The following is a 12,196-nucleotide window of genomic DNA, read 5'->3' on the forward strand; positions in this document are numbered from 1 at the left end:
GGTAGGCTGGACCTCAGCTAACATGTCCCTCCTGCATGGCTGCAGCCACATAGGGCTCAGTGGGGACTTTTGGACTCGGCTGCCCAGCTGGGGGTGTCAGGAGCCCTCGCCTGACTCTGACCCAGCTTAGCACCTACATCAGGGCCCGAAACACACAGGAGCTGGGCCCACTGGGGCCCTTCAGGGGAACTGAGACCCCGAAAAAGCAGAAGCCACGGCCACAAGCCCGCTCAGGGCGGGTTTGGTAAGTGGACGCCCAGTCGCTGGGGTCCGGGAGGAGCATCGCCCAGCCCAGGCCCAGGAGTCTGAGGAACCCTAGGCAGTGCCTGTGGCCAGGTAATGCCAGCCGCAGGGCCTGGAAACAGAGAAGCAGGGAATGGAAAGAGAGCCCGGGATCCTCGGACCCTTGTTCCCTCGCCCTTTCCATCACTGTGTCTTCTGGAAGCTCTACAGTGAGCGGGACAGTGTGCGCAGCCTCGCCCTCCGCGAACCTGGGCCCCGGGGGGCACGGTCTTTTGGGGACAGTATTCTCTACCCTTGTGTGCTGAACCCCACAAGACACTTTGGGGACGGCATTCTCTGCCCTGGTGGCTCTCGCTGGAGTTCGCGCTTCGCTTGTTCTTCTTTTTCAAGGGTGCTGTGAGGTCTCAGGGGGTCCCAGAACTCCCTCTCAGGGGCTCAACCCAGCTGCATGGGCCTGAAAGCTCCATGCTCTGGCCCACAGGTGTCCAGGTGTGCCAGGGATGCTTGCTGTGCCCACAGCCCTTCTGGGAATTGTTTCTCTGACCTGCGAGCACTCACGGCCAGGCCTGCGGGGGGCGGAGCCTCCGGACACGCGGTCTGGGACCCTCCCGGGGACCGTGGGCTCCCTGCTCAACAGAGGGGGTTGCTGCCCTTCCGAAGGTGCACGCCCGGGGAGTCGTGGGCCCCACCCTCGTGCCACAGGTCCCACCGGCCGGGCGGTCGCGTTTCCAGAGCGACACCCACGCCCTGCGCCCCGGCGCTCTCCCCCGGCGCCTTTACGAGGCGGCCCCCGCGCACGGCGCCCATGCCACGGCCCGATGAGCATCCTCCAGCGGCCACTCCGTCCCGGCGGCTGCCCCGGCGGGGCCTCCACGGGGCCCCTCTGGCTTGTTTGGGCCGGCGCTCAGGGTCCCGCCGACAGCCGGGCTCCCTCGGGGGGTCCCGGTCTCTCCCAGGGTGGGTCGGGCTCCGCAGGGCGCCCGGTCACGGGGAGCAGCGGTGCCCGAGCCCTGGCACCAGCCGAGCGCCCGTGCAGGGAAAGACTTGGGAAGCGACCACTTCCGGGATGCCCGGAAGTCCCGGCGTGCCGCGCGTCGAGAGACCAATGGCATGGCCCAGGGGCGGGCTGGGAGGCGGGAGAAGTCTCGCGAGCGGCCAATGGGGTGACCGAGGGGCGGGAGCGGTCGCCTGAGAGGCCAATGGCACGGCCGAGGGGCGGGCCAGGAGGCGGGGGCGGTCTCCTACGAGGCCAATGGCACGACCGAAGGGCGGGGGCGGTCTTCTACGAGACCAATGGCACGGCCGAGGGGCGGGAGCGGTCGCCTGAGAGGCCAATGGCACGTCTGAGGGGCGGGCCGGGATGCGGGGGGGGGGGGGCGACCTCCTGAGAGGCCAATGGCACGGCCGAGGGGCGGGAGCGGTCTCCTGAGAGGCCAATGGCACTGCTGAGGGGCGGGCCGGGAGACTGCGCTGTCTCAGAAGAGCCAATGGTCTGGCCGAGGGGCGGGGCGGGGGGGGGGGGCGGGACGCGGTCTCCGGAAAGGCCAATGGCACGGCCGAGGGGCGGGAGCGGTCCCGCGAGCGGCCAATGGCACAGCCGCGGGGCGGTCTCGCGAGAGGCGCGGGCGGCGCGGCGGGGGCGGGTCTCGCGAGAGGCGCGGGCGGCGCTGATGGCGGCCGAGGAGGCCGAGCGCGCCCCGCTGCTGGGCGGGCGGCGGGCGCTGCTGGCTGGCCGGCGCGGGGCGTGCGCCGCCGTGCTGCTGTGCGAGCTGCTGGAGCGCGCCGCCTTCTACGGCATCACGGCTAGCCTGGTGCTGTTCCTGAACGGCGCGCCGCTCGGCTGGGAGGGCGCGCAGGCCAGCCAGGCGCTGCTGCTCTTCCAGGGCCTCGGCTACCTGGTGGCGCCGCTGGGCGGCTGGTGCGCCGACGCCGTGCTGGGCCGCGCGCGCGCCATCCTGCTGGGGCTGGCGCTCTACCTGCTGGGCATGCTGGCCCTGCCGCTGCTGGCCGCGCCCGGGACGCGCGCCGCGCTCTGCGGGGACCCGGGGCCCGACCCCGCCGCGCGCTACTGCGCGCCCGCCGCGCTGGCCGGGCTCGTGCTGGCGGGGCTGGGCGTGGGCACTGTCAAGGCCAACATCACGCCCTTCGGCGCCGACCAGGTGAGCGGGGCTGGCCGTTTCCCGTTTCGGGGGCGCCCGTCGACTTAGCGGACCCCGCGCTGGCCGGGAGGGGCGCCGGGAGCGGGCCCGGGGCCGGGACTGCGCGCCCCGGCGGACCCCGGTTCCCAGCAGAGCCAGCGGCCGCCCTGCCCTCCCGAGATGCACGTCTTGGCGTGGAAGAGGGCGCGGGGCGGGCTGCTGGTGGAGTCTGGGGACAGTGATGCGGAGTGAGGGTGTTGGGGGGGACTCGGGACCCCTCGGTCCCCCGCACCCCTGAGCTTCTGGACCTCCAGCGCGTGGCGGTGAGTGAAGCAGCTTAGCAGAAGCTGAATTGGGGACTCACTGCCTGGGACTGCGTGGCCGTCGCCGCTGCCGTGTCTGTCCGTGGTCACTTCCCTGCATGTCCCCAGGCTGGTCCAACGAGCCCGGCCGAGAAGACCGAGTCACAGCAGAGCTTCTTCCTGCCGTGTGACTAAGCGCCTGGTTCTGCTCATGTCTGGTCTGGCCTGTGCCTCACGGGAGGGGACTCCGGCCTCTGCTCACCTGATCCCTGCAGACCTGGGTCACGAGGACCCTGGCCTTTGCCAAGCCTGCATCCTGGCACCCCAATCCCATGTGGGGCATCAGCTGCTGTCACCCAGACACCTAGGGTGGAAGCGCCTCTGCGGACTCCTCCTTTCAGGGCAACCATCCGGAGCCCTCCCGGGAAACTGGAAAACTGCCTCTTCTTAACACAAGTAGCCAGAAAGTGCCCCATTGCCCTGAGCTGCCATCCCGCCTCTGGATCTCTGTGCTTTAGAGGAAGGATGTGGGGGCTGGCTTGGGCCAGGTCCTTTAGGGGGACCCATATCCCATGGGTGTTGCTCTTGGCAGGACTCAGGACTGCAGCGCTGGGATTGAATCAGTGCTTCCTGTGTGCCAACCTGCACTCCCTGCTGGGCTCACCCATCTGTCTAACCCTAACTCCTTGCTCTCTGACCTCCTATGGAGTCACATAACTGAGGGGGTGGCAGTAGAGGTTTCTAAGTACAACCATCATAAGTGAACTGCAGAGTCAGAGGTGTCTCTGGCGATGCCCACCTGTGTTGTGGGTGGGGATGTGCCTTGGGAGTCCTGGAACGTGGCCTGCCCACAGGCCACACAGCAGAGACCACATGGGACACTGGCAGCTGCCTGTGTGTGCAGTGCTGCGGCCCTTAGAGAGCCCAAGAACTCTTGCAGGGTCAGGCCGGCCTGAAGGGTTTCCCGCATGCGTGGGCCTATGTTTCAGCCTGCCTATGCAGTGGAGCATTGACTAGGTGCTGAGGGTGGAAGTGTGGGTGACCAGTTGTGGCCCGAATGCGCTGGGGGCTGAGGCTATGCCAACCAACGTTGGAAGGCGGGCATGTTGCTGACTGGGTGAGGATGTGCAGTGTGGACACTGCTTTCCCTTCCCAGATTCCACAGAGCTAGACCACACACTATGCAGTGCACATCTGAGGCGCGGGGTCGTTCCCCACGCATAGCCACCCTAGATGGGTGGATTCCATGTTTGAAGTCACACACACTCACACTCACACACTCACTCCCTTTGTGCATGGATTCTGTGTTTGAGATTGTGACCAAGAGCTTGCTTTCCGGCTGGTCCGTGGCAGTGGGAGGAAGGGCAGTGACGGATGTGTATTTTGAGGCATTTTCCTGGACCAGTTGTTGGACTCGTCCTCTCTGGCTGCCGGTGGGGTCTGGCCCCATCGCAGGACAGCTTGTTTCCTCAGCAGGTGGCTGGCTGGGCACGAGGAGTCGGTGGCCCACAGCTGCTGTGGGGAGCCTAGTCGGCCTGGGTGGGGCCTGCACGGAGCATGTGACCTGCTGTTTATAGGAACCAGCTTCCCTTCCCGTTTGGTAGCAGCAGAGCTGGCTCTGTGGTTATCTGGGGCCTCCAGAGGGTTCTGGAGTAGTTCTAGGGAGCCAGCTGCCTGTCCTTGGAGGTTTTTCTTTTCTTTGTGGCGTGGGATAGTGCAGAGGGTGGTCCTCACACTGAAACCAGCCACACCCGCAACTTCACCTTTCCCTTTGCTCTGTCTCGGTGGCACGAATATTCTTGAGTCCGTTTTAGAGAACCAGCACATGCTCTTGTGAAATCACGCCTGTGAAAACGCCTTTAACTTTTGGAGTAGAAGCCCAACAGCATGCGTGACCGCTGGGAAAGTGCTCACGACTCTGCACGGTGATTGGTTCGTTGGCACCGTGTGACCTCGTCTGCACAGTGATTGGTGTGTTGGCCCCAGGAGGACCTGTCTCTGCGCAGTGATTGGCTCGTCGGCCCATGAGAACTTGTCTGTTGCGGTGATTAGCGCTTCGGCAACCTATCTGCAAGGTTATTGACTAATTGGCGGCGTGAGACCCTGTCTTTGACCGGTGATTGGCTCATTGGCCTCGTGAGAACCTGTCTTTGCACGGTGATTGGCTCATTGGCCTCGTGGGAACCTGTCTCTGGACGGTGATTGGCTCGTTGGCCTCGTGGGAACCTGTCGCTGCACGGTGATTGGCTCATTGCCCTGGGAGCCCCCCCCCCTCGGTCTCTGCACGGTGATTGGTACATTGGCCCATGAGGCCGTCTGCACGGTGATTGGCTCGTTGCCCCGTGAGACGTCCCCCACCCCACCCTGTCTCTGCACGGTGATTGGTGCGTCGCGTGAGACCCGCCTGTCGGACGTCTGGCCGGAGCTGAGACCTCCAGCCTTGGGGCGACGCGTTACCCGAGGGTGACCTGGAGCCCGGAAGCTTCTCGGCCTGTGCCCGGCCCAGCGCCACCGTCAGACGTCTCGGAATCGGCCAGCGGGGGGCACGGGTGGGCACGGGCGAGCTCCCGGCACCCTCCGCTCTCCTCACCGTGCCTGTGCCTGCAGGTGCGAGACCGCGGCCCCGAAGCCACGAGGAGGTTCTTCAACTGGTTCTACTGGAGCATCAACCTGGGCGCGCTGCTGTCCCTGGGCGGCGTGGCCTACGTGCAGCAGAACGTGGGCTTCCTGCCGGGCTTCGCCATCCCCACGGCCTGCGTGGGCGCCGCCTTCCTGGTCTTCCTGGGCGGCCAGAGCTGCTTCGTGAGCAAGCCCCCCGACGGCAGCGCCTTCTCCGACGTCTTCCGCGCGCTGGCCAGTGCCTGCCGCCCCGCGCCCGCCCGGGAGCCCAGGTGCGCCCAGCCGGGGGTCTGCGCCCAGTGGGGGGTTGTGCCGTGTGGCGGGGGGGTGACTGTACTGTGTGTATGGGTGTGAGCTGTGTATGTATATGTAACTGTGGGGTGTGACTCTGAGCTGTGTGGGTATGATTGCTGTGTGTGGGGGTGTGAGCTCTGGGTGTGACTGCTGTGCGGGTGTGAGCTAATGTGGGTGTGAGCTGTGTGTGACTGCTGTGCGGGTGTGAGCTGTGTGTGTGACTGGGTGTGAGCTGTGTGGGTATGAGCTCTTTGTGTGTGACTGGGTCTGAGCTCTGTGTGACTGCTGTGCAGGTGTGAGCTGTGGGTGTGAGCTGTGTGGGTGTGAGCTCTGTGTGTGCGTTGTGGGGGAGGGTGCACTGTGCTGTGGGGGTTGTGCTGTGCAGAGGGCCCCTCACGGGGTGTGGTCTGTCCTTGAGGGGGCGGGGCTGGCCCCACTGGCTGGGGACATCCCTGCCTGAGCAGAGACAGCCCGTCGGTGGGGTTGTGCTGGCCCTGGGCCCTGGGAAGTCCCGTGTCAGGAGGGCTGGGAGGTGGTCGTGGGGAAAGGATGAGCCTTCCTGGGTGTAGGCCGGAGCAGGGTGCAGAGAAGCCCCAGGGCCGAGGGGGCCCCTTGGGTATCTGGGCCTAGGAAGGCCTTCCTGGGGCACAACCCCCACGGGTCCTGCTGGCGAACTGGCCTTCTGCAGGCTCAGACCCTGATCAGGTCAGGCTCCCCACCGTGGGGTCCCCCAGGGCACAGGGAACAGCATTCTGTCTCCCGACAGGTAGTTGGGAAGTTGCTGAACTCAAACTTGAAAGCCCCAGGCCTCCTGGGCGGCCCTGTGCGGGCAGTGAGGGTCTGGCTGGGCCACCGCAGCCTCCCACCTCCCATGAGTACTTCGCACAGCGTGATTCAGTGTGGAGGGCTGGGTCCTTGGAGCCCGTCTAGGCCCCACTCAGGGCCCGGGAGCTGCCCGTGGTGGTCAGTCGGCGCTAGAGCCACGTTAAAGGGGTCCAGCCTGGCCCGCAGCTTTCCTGCTCCCAAACTTAATTGGTTGCCAAGTAATTGGTTTCTGGGGGTGGGAGGCAAACTAATTGCTTCATTTTATTTCCCCAAGTGAAAGCGTTGGAGCCTTTGAGGCACGCTCTAAACACAGTCTGTTTGATTCCTGTAAGCTGCCCCGCGGAGGGCTCAGCGAGGCCCGGGTGGACGCCGTGCGGGGCCTGCTCAGCACCGTGCCCGTGCTCCTGGCGCTCATCCCCTACTGGATGGTCTACTTCCAGGTGAGGGGCCGCGGGCCCTGCCGGCTCCACGTGGGCAGCCTGTCCCGGGGCCGGGCGTGGCCTGACCTCGGCTCTCTCGCAGATGCAGACCACCTATGTCCTGCAGAGTCTGCACCTCAGGATCCCCGAGATCTCCAGCTTCACCGCCACCCCCCACACGGTGAGAGCCGCACGTGCTGGGCCGGGGGCCCCTCCTGACTGCTCAGGGCTCACTCCCGGGTGTCTGGGGGTCCAGCCGGGGTCGGTGGCTCGCTCTGGCCTGTTTGCGTGCCCTGGTGCTCGCAGGCAGGCTGTGACGTGCCCTGCGCTCTCCCGCAGTTCCCGGCGGCCTGGCTCACCCTGTTCGACGCTGTGCTCATCCTCCTCCTGATCCCACTCAAGGACAAGGTGGTCGACCCGGTTCTGAGGCGGCATGGCCTCCTCCCGTCGTCCCTGAAGAGAATCGCCGTGGGCATGTTCTTTGTGATGTGCTCGGCCTTCGCTGCAGGTAGGGGTCTGCGCAGCCGCTGGCCCCACGCTGGCCTCCTGGACCCGGCTCTCCGAGGCTCTGTCCTTTGTCGCATGGGTGTGCCCGCGACCTCGAGCCTGAGACCGAACCCAAGGGGACTTGTTCTCCCCTGGGAAAGGACAGGCCTTGGCAGCTGTTGGTTGCCATGTGGCAGGTTTGTCACGAGTCAGATGCACGTCGGCCTTGGTCCCTGGTGATTGGGCCAGGGGGCTCCGGCCTCGGGGTCGACTCTGGCCGGTGGGCGCTGAGATGCTGAGGGGGAGTTCCAGTGTCTTCCTGGTCAAGCAGAGACGCTCCAGACTTGCTCAACTGGCTTCAGAGTTTTTGCTTCATTAATACTTGCGAATTACTGGACCGTAAAATAGCTTAGTTCACGTAAAGAGGAAAGCAGGGCCGATACTCCCAGATCAACTGTGCATCACCCCCGTTATGAGGAATTTCACATTAAGCACCACCGAGATGGAATTTAATATTCTCCAACAATGCTTGCAGCCGCCCTCATCTAGTGCCAGAGCGAACATATTGATATGGGACTTAATAGAGTCAAAGGATGTGTCCCCAGGGGTCAGGGACCCAGGCCCAGATGCAGGGACATTCTAGAAGACGTTGCATTTTCTCTTGATCAAACAGATAATTAAAGTGGGGTCGTGTTGGAGTGAAGTCACCCCCGTGTGCTGGCCTTGTAGTTCAGTTTCTCCACAATCCAGGGCACGGGGAAATGAAAGCGAATGAACTGGCAGGAAGTCTTGTTAGTGCTGATTGCTAGGAAGGGAGGGGGTGGCACCGGCTCTCCCCAAGCCCCCAGGAAGGGCGGCTCGCATGCTGCTTCTGCCCCCACTGGTGCCCTTGGTGACACGCGGGGACACAGGCCCACCACAGACCCTCATCACAGGCCTGGGACACAGTGCTGTGCTCCTTCACGGGGTTCTCGGTGAGCATTGAGACTCTTAGGTGTCAGGGGAGTCTGGGGCTGAGGTGTTCGAGGGGACAGGGCTCCTGAGAATCGCGCTCCTCTCCCTGCACCCCAGGGTGTGCCCCAAGCACAGAACAGGAATGAAAGGAAGAGAACAGGAGGCCCCCTGGATGTGGGAACAGGGAATGCCCCTGGCCCAGGAGCCCGGGCCCACGCGCTGACCTGCTGAGCGGTGTCTTGTCTCCGCTTGGTGTCTCCGGTGGGACTCCCGAGTCAGGCTTCTTGGGTGGGACCTGGGAACCACATGGGGGTTAGCTTGTTGGTTCCTCACAGGCCGTGTGTGCGCTGAGCCTCCCCCTCCCCGAGGGCCCCAAGTCGCATCCTGCGCTCAGGATGGCCGTGTCTCCCAAGTCAACCCCAGGCTGGGCAGTGGGGTGTCTGCACGGAGGAGCGGGGGCTCCCTGGGGGTCCTCTCTGCCCCCATGAGTCCCGACTGCAGACTGGGACCTGGGCTCTGTCCCCTGTCGCTGTGACTGCCGGCCTGTGCTGATGCCCCCGTACTCGGGGTCTCGGAGTGAGGGCATCGCTTGTGCCCTCCCGCCCGGGGCCTGCTGACCCCTGGGGGTCTGGGCGTGCCCCGAGTCAGACACGTCCTCCCTCACCCCACACGGCCAGACAAGCCCCCGCGCGGGCCTGGGGCTTTGGGCGCCCCCCTCAGCCCCCACACTCCTGTTCTAGGGGTTCTGGAGAGCAAGCGGCTGGCCCTGGTGCAGGAGAGGAGCGTCAACCAGACCATCGGGGACGTGGTCTACTTTGCCGCCGACCTGCCCATCTGGTGGCAGGTGCCTCAGTACGTGCTCATCGGTCTCAGTGAGATCTTCGCCAGCATCTCAGGTGAGGCGGGCGCAGGCGCCCCGGCCAGCCCCCTGCGGCCCCCTGGGGTCAGCAGGCACAGGGCCAGTGCTAGCCCAGGCTGTGGCTTCAGTGCACACTCAGTTGGAGTGGAGAGCGCTGGCTTCTGGCGGCCGGGCCCTGGCGGGGACATGTCCATGCTGGCAAGTGGGCCTGGCCTCCTGGGGCCTGGGTTGTCTCACGGCTGCCCACAGGGAGCAGCCCACGGACCTGCTCCGTGTTCCTGGCCCCTGGGCCCGGCGGGTTTGCTCCCGCGGCCTCTGTCCCTGAGATGGGCGGGAGTGACGTGGCTGAGATGCCCACCCCAGGCGCTGAGGTTCCCGGTGCAGGATGGGCTGCGGTGTCCCTGTTCTGCCAGGCGCCCTTACCGCCCTCTGTGCTCGCAGGCCTGGAGTTCGCCTACTCAGCCGCGCCCAAGGCCATGCAGAGCGCCGTCATGGGCCTCTTCTTCTTCTTCTCGGGCGTCGGCTCGTTCGTGGGCTCTGGCCTGCTGGCGCTGGTGTCCATCAAGGCCATCGGCTGGATGAGCAACCACACGGACTTCGGTAAGGATGCTGTGGCCGAGGGGGCGGGTGACAGGCAAGTTACAGTGCCCGCCGCCCAGCCAGCCCTTCCCTGCTCAGCCTTCCCCCGATCACTAACCGTCCAGCTCTGCCCCTTGTCCACGCAGGCCTCTCTCATATCACTGTCCTTCCCTGCTAGTGCACACGGGTGGCAGCCCCATCTGTGACCAGCCGGGCCACCATTGTGGAGCCCTCGTTGGAGTGACACACCCTCTGCACGCACTGACCCTTCGGACAAAACTGACTCCAGGAAATGCACTGACCTTCCTGGACACACAGTGACCCTCCTGGAGAACACACTGACCCTCATGAACACACATTAACCCTCCCAGTCACGCACTGACCCTCCTAGACACAACGGACCCTTCCAGACACGCACTGACTCTCCCGGGGAATGTACTGACTCTCCTAGACACACACTGACCCTCCTGGACACACAGTGGCCCTCCAGGACACGCACTGACCCTCCAGGACATGCACTGACTCTCTCGGACATGTACTGTCCCTCCAGGACACGCACTGACCCTCCCAGACAAGCACTGAGCCTGTGCTGACCCTGGGTGTGAGGCTGCGGACCGTGCTCATGGCATTTCCTCCCCAGGGAACATCAATGGGTGCCACCTGGACTATTACTTCTTCCTCCTGGCGGCCATCCAGGGGGCCACCCTCGTGCTCTTCCTCATCGTCTCCGTAAGGCATGACCGCCAGCAAGCGCAGGTGGCTGCGGGGACGCCGGGCAGCAGGAGGGCCTGAGCCGTGACCCCGCTGGACTGTGTTGCTGCCCCTGCAGTGGGGTCAGTGGGTGCACCCGGGGCCTGGGGGAGTCCAGGGCTCACGACCACGCTAGCAGCACTGACCCCGCCCCTGCTGTGACTGTGCCCGAGCCCCATGGACAGCTCAGGCCTTGGCAGCCCGCCCGGCTGCTATGGGGGCCTTGGATAAGGCCGAGACTGGAGGTGTGGGGGGACCCTCGGAGTTGCGTGAGCCTGCGCAGGGCCAACCCCGGACATGGCTCTGTCGCCAGGCGTGGCAATGACTGTATAAAGGCTTCAGATGCTGCCTCCAACTGGTTGTCCATCAGTCACTCACTCTTGGCGCTCACTCCTGGCCGCCAGCTAGCTGCCCTGTGTGTGGGGTCCGGGTGGGCCTGTCCCGGCGAGTGGTCAGGACTCGCCCTGAGAGTAGGGACGGGTCCCCCGAACCGCCAGCCCAGCACTGTCTGCTGTGACCACAAGCCCGGTTGGCCAGGCTGGGCAACTTCCAGAAGCATGGCATGAACGTCGAGAGCGAGGCAGGCCCGGCCCCTCCTAGAGAGGGGCAGGAAGTAACTTTAAACAGGCTTCGCTGAATGGAAATCACTGTCCGTGTCGGCTGATTGCACGGCCCACTGCCACCTCAAGCTGGCCCCTTCTGCAGGGCTCAGAAATGCCCTCCCGAGTCCCGGGGGCTGTGGCCCTTGGCTGTCCAGCAGTGTGGGGCCACCCCCTGGCCACGCCCACGGTGCCATGAAGGGCATTAGACACGGATGCTGCCCAGTGGTGAGTCCAGGTCCAGGGTGCTGGCACGTGTGTTCAGACTCTTGCCGTCCCCTCGTCCCTTGGGCCCAGGTGCTGGATGTCTGCGCCTGGGCCAGGCGGAGGGCAGAGGCGCCTCCTCCTTCCCTCCCCGCGCCCTGCCCTCTGGTGGCTGTGGAGGGGACTGCAGGCTACATGCTGGCCGAGGGATTCCCGAACCTGCTGCTCAGAAGCTTCTTCGAGGGGAGGGGCCTCCCCCCTCCCGTGCCTGTCGGGTGCCAAGGCCCAGCCTGGACAGGGGCCGCTGGACCCTAGCATCAGTGCAGGACACGCCGCAGGGCTTAGCCGAGCCTGGACGGTCTCGGGTCCTGGGCTGCGCTGTGCGGGCAACTCCCTGCAGCGACGTCTGGGCCTCTGGGGAGCGGGAGAGGGCGGGGCCACACCCTTCGCACAGGTTGTCAGCTCCGGGCCCTGCGTGGCAGCTGCCATCTTGGTGGATAAAGCCCGGCCTTGTCTGCAGCCCAGGGTGTGGCAGCTCAGGCCCTGCCCCTTGCTTGCGCATGGACAGCAGCTGTGGGGACTGACCTCATCCCAGAAGGACCGAGCAGCCACAAGGGCAGGCCCCCCCCCCAGCCCCTGCGAACCCCGCCTGCGCCTCCAGTGACCCCTCCCTCCCGGCGCCGTGGGGCCCCCAGAACAGAGGTGAGGCGGAGAGCCTCGGGCAAGCGCTACTAGGCAGGGACGGGCAGCTCTGGGGGTGTCGCGCCTTGGTGCCTGGGGCAGCCCGTGTGCCCTCCAAAGTGCGCATGGCCACATGAGGGAGCAGTGCTGTCCACGGGGGGTGGGGGGGATGGAGGACACTGCTGCTCAGCGTCCAGGGCTCTCCCCAGGGAGGACATGACTCAGAGAACAGCCAGTGTGTGTG

The 12,196-nt window shown here is 65.3% G+C and overlaps 1 protein-coding gene across 1 annotated transcript; it reads left to right on the top strand.

Moving 5' to 3' along the window:
* The first annotated feature begins 1,885 nt into the window (after positions 1-1,885).
* SLC15A4 (solute carrier family 15 member 4) lies at positions 1,886-10,758 on the top strand. Its single transcript, XM_056115402.1, has 8 exons — positions 1,886-2,402; positions 5,291-5,574; positions 6,696-6,861; positions 6,944-7,021; positions 7,180-7,348; positions 9,021-9,176; positions 9,581-9,739; positions 10,359-10,758. Exons 1-8 carry the CDS (start codon positions 1,914-1,916, stop codon positions 10,508-10,510), a joined length of 1,653 nt encoding a protein of 550 aa, XP_055971377.1. The 5' UTR covers positions 1,886-1,913; the 3' UTR covers positions 10,511-10,758.
* The last annotated feature ends 1,438 nt before the right edge of the window (positions 10,759-12,196 follow it).

Source organism: Sorex fumeus, unplaced genomic scaffold (assembly GCF_029834395.1).
Source record: "Sorex fumeus unplaced genomic scaffold, SorFum_2.1 ptg000029l, whole genome shotgun sequence".
Classification (NCBI taxonomy): domain Eukaryota; kingdom Metazoa; phylum Chordata; class Mammalia; order Eulipotyphla; family Soricidae; genus Sorex; species Sorex fumeus.